Here is a 12,419-nt window from a genome sequence, read left to right on the forward strand (position 1 = left end):
CAACACCATTGTACATAATAAATAAATAAAGGAGATTGTTATTTTTCTCTGCTGAGATTAATATATATTATTTTTTTATTATTTTTGTAATACCTAATAACCCTTAACATTAAAAATTTTTAAAGAAAAAAAGATAAATAGATATTTACTTGATATTTTTTCCTTGAGAATATAAAATATATATTTATTATAAGTGAAGATGTTTAAAAATAACAAAAAAAGAATTTTATTATTAATTTCTTATTCAAACTGAAACTTGTATTTATTTTAATTTTTGTTTCTATAATTTTTTATTAAAGATAAATATGAAAAAATAAATTTAAAAAATAAGAAAAATACTGTAAAATTATAGTGTTATGGGACTATTATAAAAATTATAAGAAAATAAATGGTATATGTTAATTTTAGTAGTGAAAAATTTGACAATTTCTTAAAAAACAATAATGATAAATTTCGTGACAATTAATTGAGTAGATTACTGATTACACAATTATTATAACATATCTAGATGGATTGTTTCGATTTAGATGTTTTGACTATCATTTTATTTTTTAAAACCTAAAATAAAAAAATAAATTCAAAATTGTATTAGGAGGCGTGACGCCGTGATCTACTTGAGTGTCCAATTGACAGCAGTGGATGCCAGGCCAGCCCAAGCCATGAACACGATAATTTGTGGGCGTACGTGTTGGTTTTGATTGAATGGGACCCGAATCGATTGATTCGATCTGTTTTGATGGGATTGTGATTTATGAATTGACATTATGACCGTTAACAACTGATGGGACCCATAATAACAATAAAAATAATAATCCCAATAAATTATCACGTTTCGATAATTCTTAACGTTTGTCTCAAGCATTTTCTTTCACCGTCCCAGACCAAAAATCCTGTTGATATAATTCAATAATAATAATGATCAAAGAAGGGCAGCTGAAGGAGGCGAAGAATTTGAAGAGGTTAGAGACATTGCGTTTAATAAATGATTAAATAAAGAAATAATATATGCATATGTGACGTGTGAGAATAATTAGAAAGTGCAAATGAATGCTTAGGGAGATTAATTAGAAGCATCACATGCCACTTGTCTGGGACAGAATGAGATATTGTTCAATATAAACCAATAGCGTACCCGCAAAGCCATGCTCATATTTATGGAACTCTCCTTTTGAGATGCCCAATTTTTAGTATTATTTTTTTTCTTTTTATTCTTCAGAAAAAGTTTTATATTAATTAAAATTAAATGGAGGGCTGGAGTTGGATCTCGTGGACAGACAGAATTTGACATTCAAAAGACTCTCAATATGTGGAATGAAATTGTTTATTCTTTCTTCCATCTCCTATGCCGGTGCCTTGGAATGCCTTGGAATGCTGATTATTGGGCTTACTACCGCAAGTCCGATTGGTTACGAGTACTATTTCATGAGTTGTGTTTAATATAGAGAAAGACGAGAGAAATTTATCTTTTTCTCTCTTTACTCATCCATTCTCTCTCTTTCATTTTCTTTTTTATTTCTCTCATCTTTCTCTTCACTAAGCATTTTTCTTATTTCATTCATGTTTTAGTCCTCACTCTTACATTGTGGGAAAATGGCGATGCAATTTCGACGATTGAATGATTAAATCTTCATCTGAATATTAAATCCGAAATAATAATCCATAATGATGAGTGAATGTCGAACAGAACTTAAAAAAAAAATCACAATCAAAATGTGTCCTTTGTCAATGCTAGCCTACCTGCCCATTTGAAACCCTGTGAAAATGACGGTCATGTAATTAAAAATACTGATGCATTTGACGTAGGGATGGCAAAACCCCGGGCCGGGTCCGGGTATTACACTGACCGGACCCTGCCCACATGCAACCGGTCCAGGTCCGGGTCCGGGTCGAATTTTAATCCGGGTACCCGAATTTTATATTTTTTAATATTATATGTGTATATATTTATTATTTTTTGGTAATTTTATAAGTTTTAAATTTATTTCAATAAAATTTGACATGAAAATATAAACTTTAAGTGTTTAAAACTTTATGTATAATAAATGAGTCAAATAAATATAAATATTTAAAATAATATATATTCTAGAATATTTTTTAATAAAATCCGGGTTCTGAGTTTATCAAGTGATGCCCAAGACCAACCCGACTTCATACCCAGCCCGTAATGCCTGGGTACGGTCCGAGTTCGGACCGAACGGATATTTTTGTCACCTCTAAATTTTGACGCAAACATCAAGCAGGCCTAACCCGAGAGTGAGGACTTTCCTGCTATAATAAAATCCAGTCCAAGAGAGCCCGGACCAACCTGGGCTTCAAAAATATGCACAGGCCGGGGTTGCGCTCTGTAAAAGCTCGGCTCGGCCTTGCCATCTTTCTCCAATGATCTTGAACAAATGAGAGATAGATCTATAATTTCTTTGAGGAAGAAGAGTAGGGAAAAAATGATAGAAAGATTTATGAAACAATAAAACAAGATCACTAAAAAATGACACAGTGAAAAGGTATGAAACTTGGTCCCTGAAGTAACAAGCTGAAATTATGGACAAGAGGTGCAACGGTGTGCCCTTCTATTAAATTAATTAAATCTCAGGGGTTCATTTTGGATAACCAAGGGAGAAACAGAGAAAAGAGAAAGGTAAATTTCTCTCCCCCATTCAACACAACAGGAGACTGAGTTTTCCGGTTTCATTAGCCACCTTAAAAGGTTAGGAGAGAAGAGAAACTACATTGAAATAGGAACACACCAACCACATAATCCCATTTGTTAAAGGAGTCAAGCCTACATAATGTTGCGGCAATTCCTTTACTTATCAAGGGAATGTCATATCAATGCATGCCGAAGAATCCAACAGATATATAATGAGTTTCAAAATCATCAAAAGAGTGCATCGAAATCCCTTCTCAAGTAGAATTGTCATTTATAAGGCAGCCAGCCATAAGCCGGTAGGTATAATCTCGAAAGAAACAATCACAACTTGAGGGAAATTTTGACAGTATATTAAAGTTGACATCTTTTTTTTCCACATCATCGAGTAAACAGTCGCATGAAGAATTCAAAACCAAGCTTCAATTTCATCACTCGTGGCCAGCTGGAACCATGAACTTTCTCCAAGATGACATTTACCTCTCAAATTGCCTCTCAACATTATTTAACTGCCTCCTTTTGTACTATTCAATCTCCTTCCTCTTGCACAAGCCTTCTACCTTCCACCTAACAAAGATGTAACACACTGATCATCTTGTCCATGCCAAGAAACACATCACAAGTAGATGGCATAAACCACATACAAAAAAACTGAACCACAACCATTTGCCTTCTTCAGTCCCAATTTCCCTCATTATCACCTTCATAAGTTTCTCGCCAATCCAATACATTTTTTCATTACTTGAAATAATACAACAACCACAATACCCCACAAAACTTTTGACTACATAGAAACAGCACATCCTCTAAGAAACTATTAAATTTTCCAAGAGAATGCCACACAGCGAAAAGTTTGTCAATAATGTACAAACAACACAAAATGACTAAAATCCATCTCAACTTCAGCTCAAAATTCCAACTTTATCACTAAACTACAAATGTCTCTTGTCAATGAAATATGAAATCAGAAAGAAACTGCTTCAAATTATTGTCAAAGAGGGACTATTTCTAACAGATGCGGGTAGAGAAAATGATATAGCCGTCACCATATCCATGGCCACAATTTACATTTTAAAATCAATTACATATACATAGATGACCAAATATAGCACACTAGTGAAGAAAGAAAAGAAATTGGTTAGCCAAACCAATCAATATGATCACTAGATATTGAAGTGCCACTAGAACAAGCATTAATCTTTATTTTGACTTCCTTCACAAGACATTAAAGTGCGTCACAAACACCATAACTGCTGAGAAATTTAAAAAGATTAACTAATCTTACATCACAAATTGAAAGCACAGATTTTTTTTTTTTTTTAGTTGAACAAATGGAAAAGGAAAACTAGCTACCTGATGCAAAGTTGTTTGTATAGATATTATGAAGATTGTTCTTCAGTAGAGGTTGTGGAATTCTGTTGACGAGCTTCTTGTTCCTGTTCCTGCAGTTGCCGAGCTTTGAGTAGAAAAGGCTTGAAACCAAGCTCTAAGCTTAAATACCCAAATGCCAAAAATCCCACCACCACTATTCCTGATCTTATCGCGTTCATTTTCGCCCTTTCCCTCATTCTCCTCCTCTTCGCTTTGTTTTTTTCGCACCACACTCTTAGTTCTATTAGATTCTTTTGTTCACTGTTTTTGAGTCTCCATTTTTAAGATGCCCAGAGTGGATATATATACGCATACATGCATATGTGTATCTCACAAAACGTTGTCGTTTAGTGTGACTTTATATTTTTGACCGATGAGTTGATCCAACGGTGGATAAGTGAAGTTGACGTACACCTCAAGTCCAATCCGTCCCTTCCCAAAACCATTAACTTTGGGTTGATCCAGTTGGTTCGGTGCTCGCGTTGGTTAATTGTTAACACTTCCTCCAGCTGCCCCCTAAAGACGATCAGAGAATTTAGCCTTCTTTTGTTTAACAGGTTCGTTTCTTTTTCATTTCTTTTATTTCCCTTTGTTTGTAACTAATTTATATGAATTAATCGATCCTCGTTCTCCTCTGTGTATTACGTTTCACACCACATTCTCTGTGTTAGTTGATGATGAAGAAGAAAAAGAATAGTGTGAAAATTACTTGTTTGAAAAGCTGAATGCAAAAGTTTTAAGTGGCTAATAAATTAATTTGCAGGCTCATTTGAACAGAAAGTAGTACTTGCCCATGTTAATTAGATATGGCGTGAGTACCGGGTTCGCATCACTGGGTTCTGTGAAAAATTGTATGCTGGCTTCTTCGGCTGTTTTTAGAAGGCAACAGTTTTTGATAAGGTCTCTTGGAGGCTATAGTGATCACATTGAGCCGAGAAGAATGCAAGATATAAGATCAATGAGTGGAACTACATTTGAGGCTGATGCTGAGAATGTTATGAGAGAAATTACTCCTGTCCTCGACCCTAGTAAACATAAGGGCCAGGCTGGTGAGCCCCGAAAAATACGCTTTATCTTTTTCACCTTATTATTGTTTTTTCTTCCTTTTTCATTTTCCTGTTCTTGTTTGATTGCCCTTGTAATTTAACTCCATCAGGGAAGATAGCTGTGATTGGCGGGTGTCGTGAGTACACTGGTGCACCATATTTCGCTGCTATTTCGGCTTTGAAAATTGTCAGTGCTCTGCTCATATTTGCTTTGTTGTTTTAATCCTTTAAAGCCAGCTAGTTTTGAGTGAGTGCAATTGTTATGTGTTACTTGTAGGGTGCAGATTTATCTCATGTGTTCTGTACAAAAGATGCTGCTCCCGTTATCAAAAGCTACAGTCCGGAATTAATAGTTCACCCAATTCTGGAAGAATCTTATAACATTAGGTGACTTTTTGTAATTTATCCTTTGCTCTTTACAACTTATACACCTTTGGTAATGAGCATGGTTCTGTATTTATTTATGATGAAGTGGTTTGGAGGATGAGGAGAGAAGACGCATCTCAAGCAAGATTCTTGCTGAGGTTGATAAATGGATGGAAAGATTTGATTGTCTTGTTGTTGGTCCAGGCCTTGGAAGGGATCCATATCTGCTGGTTTGTTGTTCTTGACTGACCCTTTCTAATTGTAATTTGTGTCTGAATATTGACTTAGGCTATGTGGTTTGCCATGTCTGCTTAGGAAATAGAGATCAATTCATAATCTATATTCTGTTCTGTGTGAAGCTTGTCCACATCCAATTGCACTTTTAAATATTATGTCCATCTGGTGTGAGAGTAGATATGATCATGGTTTTACTCTCAGGATTCTACTTTCTCGGTGTAAATATTAACCATTTGTGGACAAAATGATAGGCTACTTTTAGGTTCAAACTAGTACGAGCATTCACTCTAATATAACAGTGCCCATGACTTCCTCACTTTTTCTTTGCTAGACCAACACCATCCACATGCACATTTCCGAGCGCACATATATGCAGAAGTTTCAGGCAATTGGTTGCAAATAATTTCAAAGGAGATAAATGCCTAGAAATTTTAATGACCTATGGTTGGACTGTGACCTCATACTCTTAAATAAGAGAAACACAAGCTTCAGCTTGAGTTCTAAATCCCTTATCTTTTCCATTAGGATTCAAAGGACCATGTTTTCAGATACTTCATCTCTTCTTTCTTTTATTATTTCCTACTACTATTATTATTTTGGGCTATACAGTATGCCATCTTTCATATACTGTTCCTTATTTCCTGTTTTTTTATGCCCATATTGCTAACACTTGCTGTCCAGGAATGCGTGAGTGAAATCATGAAACATGCAAGACAGTCAAATGTTCCAATTGTAATAGATGGGGTAAGTAATTAGTAATTGGAAGTATGAAAATCATCTGCTAAAGATGTTTGCTTGATGATTTCATTGTTCTCTGTATATTTAACTGTATGAAATTCACCTTAGACCTCAATTACTTACCTCATGGATATTGCCCAGGATGGACTTTTTCTTGTAACAAACAGTATTGATCTTGTTAGTGGTTATCCCTTAGCTGTTTTAACTCCGAATGTAAATGAATACAAGCGTCTGGTTCAGAAAGTACTGAATTGTGAAGTGAATGACCGAGATGCTCCTGAGCTGTTACAATCTCTGGCCAAGCAGTGAGTTCTGCTCTCAAATTTCTTGAAATTAAATTATGAAATTAGATCTATCCTAATGCATCCATCTGGTATAATATTTGTGAAAAGTGTTTTGGAATTTGTTCTATTTTTATTTTTTTTCCTTTAATTTTAAGAGACAGGACCAGAGAGGTCCACAATGTAGATTAAATTTTGTGACCTCATGGTTGGACAATGGACATATAAGTTACTGGTTTATTTCATTTCATCTCTTAGATTTTAGTGCCAATAAAGGTTTTGAGAAATCAGAGCCTGGAGGTAGTTCTGAAATACTTATTTAACATAATTTATTATGTTTTTGTCTCTTCTTAGGGAATTGTTTTATAGTGTTTAAAATTTCCTAATACAAAGTAGCCTCATTTGCCAGGATAGGTGGTGTAACTATCTTGCAGAAAGGAAAATCTGATCTCATTAGTGATGGTGAGATAGGTATGTAGTTAAATGATAATTTGGTTTAATTTGTGTACAAAATTTCCAGTTGTTTTGATAAGTTATATGCTGGAACAGTTTAAGGTCTGTCTTATAACTTTCTGATTGAGGAGTAAATTAGTACCATAAAATTGCTTTGATACTTATGGATGTTGCTTTATGCAGCCAAATCAGTGAGCATCTACAGTTCCCCCAGGCGTTGTGGTGGCCAAGGTGATATCCTATCCGGAAGGTAATTGATTTTTTCTCATCTTCGGCCAATTAATTGCTTTCTGAAAACTTTGATGATGTTTAGATCACTTCTTTACATTGTGTAGTGGAATTCTTATTTCCTTTGCTTCGTTTCAGATGTTTGCTGAGCCTTCCTTATTTTCCTTGTCTTATCTAATTCTTACCCGTTTCTGTCAATACTTGTGAGATTTCATAGCAGTTATTCTTTGTGTATAGTTCTTATCCATTTCCATCTTGTTGTTGATCATATATTTTTATGAATCTCAACATAGCAACATTCTTCCACCTTTGTCTTCTCTGCCCCTTGTGTTGTATGGTCCTCAATTTGGGTGGGTTATGTGTGTATTTGGGTGCTGAACCAGCATCATTGATGGAGAGTTCTGAAAAGTTATAACTCAATTTGAGTACAAATATTATCAATCTCATAAATATTACCAATAACTCTGTGTGAAATGTGAAGTTCTTATAGCGAGAGTAGTTTCTTCAGGTGATGGCATGTTTAGGTGTTTAAAAACTTGATTTGAAAATGATAGATGAGGCTAACTTATACATCTGTGTCAAGAACTCAGCTTTTGAGAGCACAATTGCATTTATTTTGTTGGACTGATGGAATCCATTTTCTTCTCTTTCCTATTGTTGTGTTTGGTGCAGTGTTGCTGTGTTTTTATCTTGGGCCCGAGCCAAAGGAAAAGCCACCACCAGGTTGTATTATAATTTGTCTTTCAAACTTGGCAGGCAGCTTTTTTGTTTTCTGTCTCTCATCTCATGTTTGGCAACTTATTGTTTTTTAATGAGATTGTTGCAGTCAGATGAATCCAACGGTGTTGGGTTGCATTGCTGGATCTGCTCTATTGAGAAAGGCGGCATCTCTTGCTTTCAAAGACAAGAAAAGGTCAACTCTGACCACCGACATCATTGAGTGCTTAGGGAGAAGGTAAATATCCATGACAAAATTATAAGAATGTTCTAGCAAAGGCAAGTTCAGTAAGTTTTTACTTGAATTGTTGCAGTTTGGAGGATATCTGCCCAGCCTGTTGATACTATAAACTTCTAGAGTGGCAAATCCACACCACTATGTCATTTTGGAGGTTAGATTCTTGCAAGCGAGAACCGATACTAGTTCAAGTCACCTAAAAGTTTTTAGGTGCTAGTGTGTGTGTAGATATATATATCATTTAGAGAATGCATGACAAACTTTTCAATGTTTTCTTTGGAGTAATAAGACACGCATTGAATTCTATCGAATAATTTGTATTGCATTTTGTGCTAGCTGAATTTTAGATGTTAAAAGTTTATCACGTCTGTATTTTATCATTTGGGTCAATCCGTTCAAACTTATGGGCTTGTATTCAGTCTCATCTAATTACCAATTTTTTCAAGGCATTGGTTAGCCGAAAATCGTTTACATATACCATTGAAGAAACTTGCTGGCATCCATCCCTCTTGTCATATTTGATTATTTGTTTTTCTCTTATATGCAGTTCTACCAATTCATATTTTGTTGCAAGTAATTCCTGGTTCGCCTCATGCATTATTTTAGTCTTTAGACCAATAACGCACTGTTAATTGGCAACAGTAACAACGGGATGGCTGGCATTCATTACCTAAAAGACTTGATGTAGTTCGAACACTGGGACAAGACTTTATTAAACAGCAAACATAACTGTACATTGGACAAGACTGGATAAAAGGTTAATTTGAAAGCAAACACCTAAGAAACTTGAAAGGAGCTATAGCTACAAAGAAAGCTGGGTGCTACATTTCTCACAAGCATACACTATTTCCATTCCAGTTGATGATTTTTTGCTACACTCATTTTGTTATTCACATGGACCCTCTTGCAGCTTGCATCCCCACAAACTTTTTTTCCCCCAAACCGCGGATTTTTAACTGTTGGCTAATATCTCAAGTGGAGAAGAAAGATCTTCTAACCTTCTACTCTGTGGCTGCAAAAACTGCTGGCCCTTCCACCTGAAATTTCACCCCACGAAATCGACATATCCGTTGAATGTAATTGAGATATATAATATAAGTGTGGCTAAAGTTCGTTTTAACTTGAGTGAACTGCTTTATTAATTCCCAAAAAAGAGCTGCTTTATAGCTGGTGGAAATAGACAGTTGATGGTTACCGAGACCAATCAATGAGAAACCTTTAATCAGATTGCGATAATGTCAAGATGACATTACCTTAAATGTAGCACCCCAGATCTCTTCTTCCGCAGCAGGAACCGCAGTGATCTTGTTCTTTGGATTCTCAAAGCTTCTCAGTCCTCCAACTGCTGTTGAGAAGAAACAACCTGAAAAATCCGAAAGGCCAACCTTGTGAAAAATTGCAGTAAACAAGCAGCTTCAGTAAGGCCACTGAAATTGTTTAGCTAAAACCCACCTTGAGGGAAAGAAGCAAGTGACTTGCCGCAAGCACCTTTGAGCAAGTCAGCATCATCAGCAAAGGCAACATGTCCATCAGCAGTGATTCCCCAATAAAGAGGAACCTTACCAAATTGGTCCTGCCACAGTTGTTAACATTATTAAAAAGTTGCTATCCAAAACCAACCAAAGCGATAAGCTTCACATAGGTTTTTTGGTAGGTAAGAAATTAAATAAACCTACAGAAGCCACAAACAAGGTGGAGGTGGACTTGTCGTAGACAATGAAGGCAAAGTACCCACTAAGGTGGCCAACGACATGGTTCGGTGGGTAAGGGGCCCGATCACGCAGAGCCTTGTATGCCTCAATCACCAAGATCACTTCATTTGCCGACTTAGCTAGTCCATATTGCTGCCTCAGGCTTCCCAAGTTATCAAGTGCTCCCTCAAACAAGCAAAAGATCTCATCTTTCACAGCAAATGATCTGCCATGCACAGCATCCACAGTCAAATTATTAATCTTATGATTCAAATGTTATTACAAATAAGTCGGTGTCCCTACTCCCCAGTCCCCATCTAATACGTTTCCTTATCCTTATCCTTTAGTTCTCCCATAAATAAAGTTTATTGGGTACCACCACTAGATGCAACCATGAAAGTTACTTTTAATGTTTAAATTTTTTTTAAAAAAAAATTAATTTAAATAAAAAAATCAAATAAGATATCATTAATCAAACAATTCAAATTTGCCATCATCTTCGTGTTCGCAACTTGGCTGAAAATTTCGCTATAAAAAACTACCAAGTTAATACCCTAACAGAAGATTGAAATATGTTATATTTTTTTATTCAAATTTTACCAAACATAAGACTTAAATAATATTTTCTAACGTTGCACACGAAAGTTCTATTTTTTCCTAGAGTTGGACAACCAGTCTCACTGTAAAGTCACAGGCAGCAACTAGTAGAAAATGTCACTTAGGTTAGCAACCACTGACCGTTCACGTGGTCTGTCGTCCACGTGTACGCTCAGATGATCAGTTCATCGGAATATCTGCCAAACGCAAGACGAGACATCACGTGTGGCGTGTGACTATTCACTTCGAGACAAATCCACGGTAAGAGAATCCGGACGCCATGTAAGATGCCATAACATCTCCCGCTTGGATTTCCCTACGGGATCGACATCAGTCGATGGCCCGCACTCAAACAAATAATGGCCGTCGAAACTGATTTCTTATTTGTTTTTCAGAAAAATCTCTTTTTCTCTATCGCTTATATTTTAGCTGAAATAATGTATAATAAGTAAGAGATTCTACAGCCAAAATTATAATATATATATATATATATATTGTAGTTATATTAAAGAAATTATCTCAAAATTTTCAAAAAAATCCTCAATTAATTGTAATAATTGAGTAAGTACACACTTATATAATTCATAAATCATATTATGTCACGCCATATCCATAAATCAACTAACCTCGCGTGAGGTTTGCAAACATGTCATCTCTCTAATGAAACACCTCTGTGTAAATGGAAGCAAGTCCGGTGCCACTTCAGTTTTATATAGGTCCGGGTCAGACAAAAAGCACACGAACGCAATAAAAGGTCAAAAAAAAATATTTCATTTTTTAGTAGAGAAGAGTAATTGTGCAATCAAATTGCTTTTGTTATTAGTTATTATTTTTTCAGTTTTCAGAAATCAACCGGTCAGCAAATCCAAAAGTGTGTTAGTGTAGCCGTGCAGGCATATCGCTAACTTGATCAAACGCTCTGCACCGTCTGATCCGTAAATAATAAAGCTAATGATTCCGGATGTCCGACAGAATTAGAAAACAATTCCTTAAACTAGTCATTTCTCTGTCAGAGAAAAACTCCGACAACTTCAAGGTACCAAAACCAACTCTGTAGCACGAAGATCAAGAACAGAAACGGTGTCGCTTAAATTATTAATAGAAACTTTACTGTTGTCTTTACCTTTGCCGTAAAGGAGACTCGTTCTGATGAGTGTACGCGAGGGTGACGTTGTCCCCGACCTGTACGGACACAGCAGACGAGTTGGTCTGGAGGAAACGGTCGACCAGTGCCGTCGATGTGGTCTTCGGCGACGGAGTCCGGCTTCCGGCCGCCACCAGCTCCTCTGGAGGTGAAACGATCGCGCTGCTGAACACTCCCAACATTTTAAGCTACCAAATTTCCTTTTCTCTCGCTTTCTCGCCCTAGAAATTTCTCTCTCCTACAAGAAAACTTTGATCCGTTCGGAACTCTTTGGCTTTAACTGGAAAGTTCAAAGCTCGGACTTGGGATTCCGAGCTAAAGAGGATGCATTTCAATTTATAGGAAGATAGGCGAGGGTAGTTTCGTCATTTGAGGAGATATTTATTTGGCTTTTTAATTTTTATTTGTTTTATCGTCCAATGGAAGTAGAGATGGTATGGCGACGTGTGGGTCCCAGCATGTGGACGATAATTCTTGAGCGTGGATGATGACGTGTAGTGATGTGTGGGGCCCACATGATGGTTTGTCTTCTAGCTAAGCGTAATTATGTGTCAAGCCGCTAAAGCCGCCTCAGCAACCGTGAAGAGAACTTTTTATCCGGTGAAGTAACGACCAGAGAGTTAATGTTTGGTGGACTATTCATGAACACTTGTTAATCGTTCGATTTT

The 12,419-nt window shown here is 36.3% G+C and overlaps 2 protein-coding genes across 2 annotated transcripts; one reads left to right on the top strand and one right to left on the bottom strand.

Annotated features, from left to right (window-relative positions):
- Window positions 1-4,376: 4,376 nt before the first annotated feature.
- On the top strand, window positions 4,377-8,790 carry LOC102608672 (ATP-dependent (S)-NAD(P)H-hydrate dehydratase). The gene is made up of 12 exons (XM_006489252.4): window positions 4,377-4,572; window positions 4,779-5,064; window positions 5,172-5,248; window positions 5,339-5,448; window positions 5,534-5,657; window positions 6,346-6,408; window positions 6,544-6,707; window positions 7,093-7,154; window positions 7,320-7,386; window positions 8,037-8,087; window positions 8,191-8,319; window positions 8,396-8,790. The coding sequence occupies exons 2-12, from the start codon at window positions 4,809-4,811 to the stop codon at window positions 8,421-8,423; spliced, it is 1,131 nt and encodes a 376-aa protein (XP_006489315.1). The 5' UTR covers window positions 4,377-4,572; window positions 4,779-4,808; the 3' UTR covers window positions 8,424-8,790.
- A 214-nt stretch (window positions 8,791-9,004) lies between these two features.
- LOC102608957 (stem-specific protein TSJT1) lies at window positions 9,005-12,068 on the bottom strand. The gene is made up of 5 exons (XM_006489253.4): window positions 11,731-12,068; window positions 9,996-10,236; window positions 9,772-9,892; window positions 9,573-9,682; window positions 9,005-9,356 (listed from the first exon to the last, which is right to left on the bottom strand). Exons 1-5 carry the CDS (start codon window positions 11,931-11,933, stop codon window positions 9,321-9,323), a joined length of 711 nt encoding a protein of 236 aa, XP_006489316.1. The 5' UTR covers window positions 11,934-12,068; the 3' UTR covers window positions 9,005-9,320.
- Window positions 12,069-12,419: the final 351 nt, after the last annotated feature.

This window comes from Citrus sinensis, chromosome 1, assembly GCF_022201045.2.
Source record: "Citrus sinensis cultivar Valencia sweet orange chromosome 1, DVS_A1.0, whole genome shotgun sequence".
Taxonomy (NCBI): domain Eukaryota; kingdom Viridiplantae; phylum Streptophyta; class Magnoliopsida; order Sapindales; family Rutaceae; genus Citrus; species Citrus sinensis.

Coding starts and splice junctions, on each gene's coding strand:
- LOC102608672 (XM_006489252.4), top strand. CDS start 4,809: ATGTTAATTAGATATGGCGTGAGTACCGGGTTCGCATCACTGGGTTCT. Junction 5,658..6,345: donor GAAGGGATCCATATCTGCTG/GTTTGTTGTTCT, acceptor CTTGCTGTCCAG/GAATGCGTGAGTGAAATCAT. Junction 6,708..7,092: donor TTACAATCTCTGGCCAAGCA/GTGAGTTCTGCT, acceptor CTCATTTGCCAG/GATAGGTGGTGTAACTATCT.
- LOC102608957 (XM_006489253.4), bottom strand. CDS start 11,933: ATGTTGGGAGTGTTCAGCAGCGCGATCGTTTCACCTCCAGAGGAGCTG. Junction 10,237..11,730: donor GAGTCTCCTTTACGGCAAAG/GTAAAGACAACA, acceptor TGTGCATGGCAG/ATCATTTGCTGTGAAAGATG. Junction 9,683..9,771: donor ACTTGCTTCTTTCCCTCAAG/GTGGGTTTTAGC, acceptor CGGATTTTTCAG/GTTGTTTCTTCTCAACAGCA.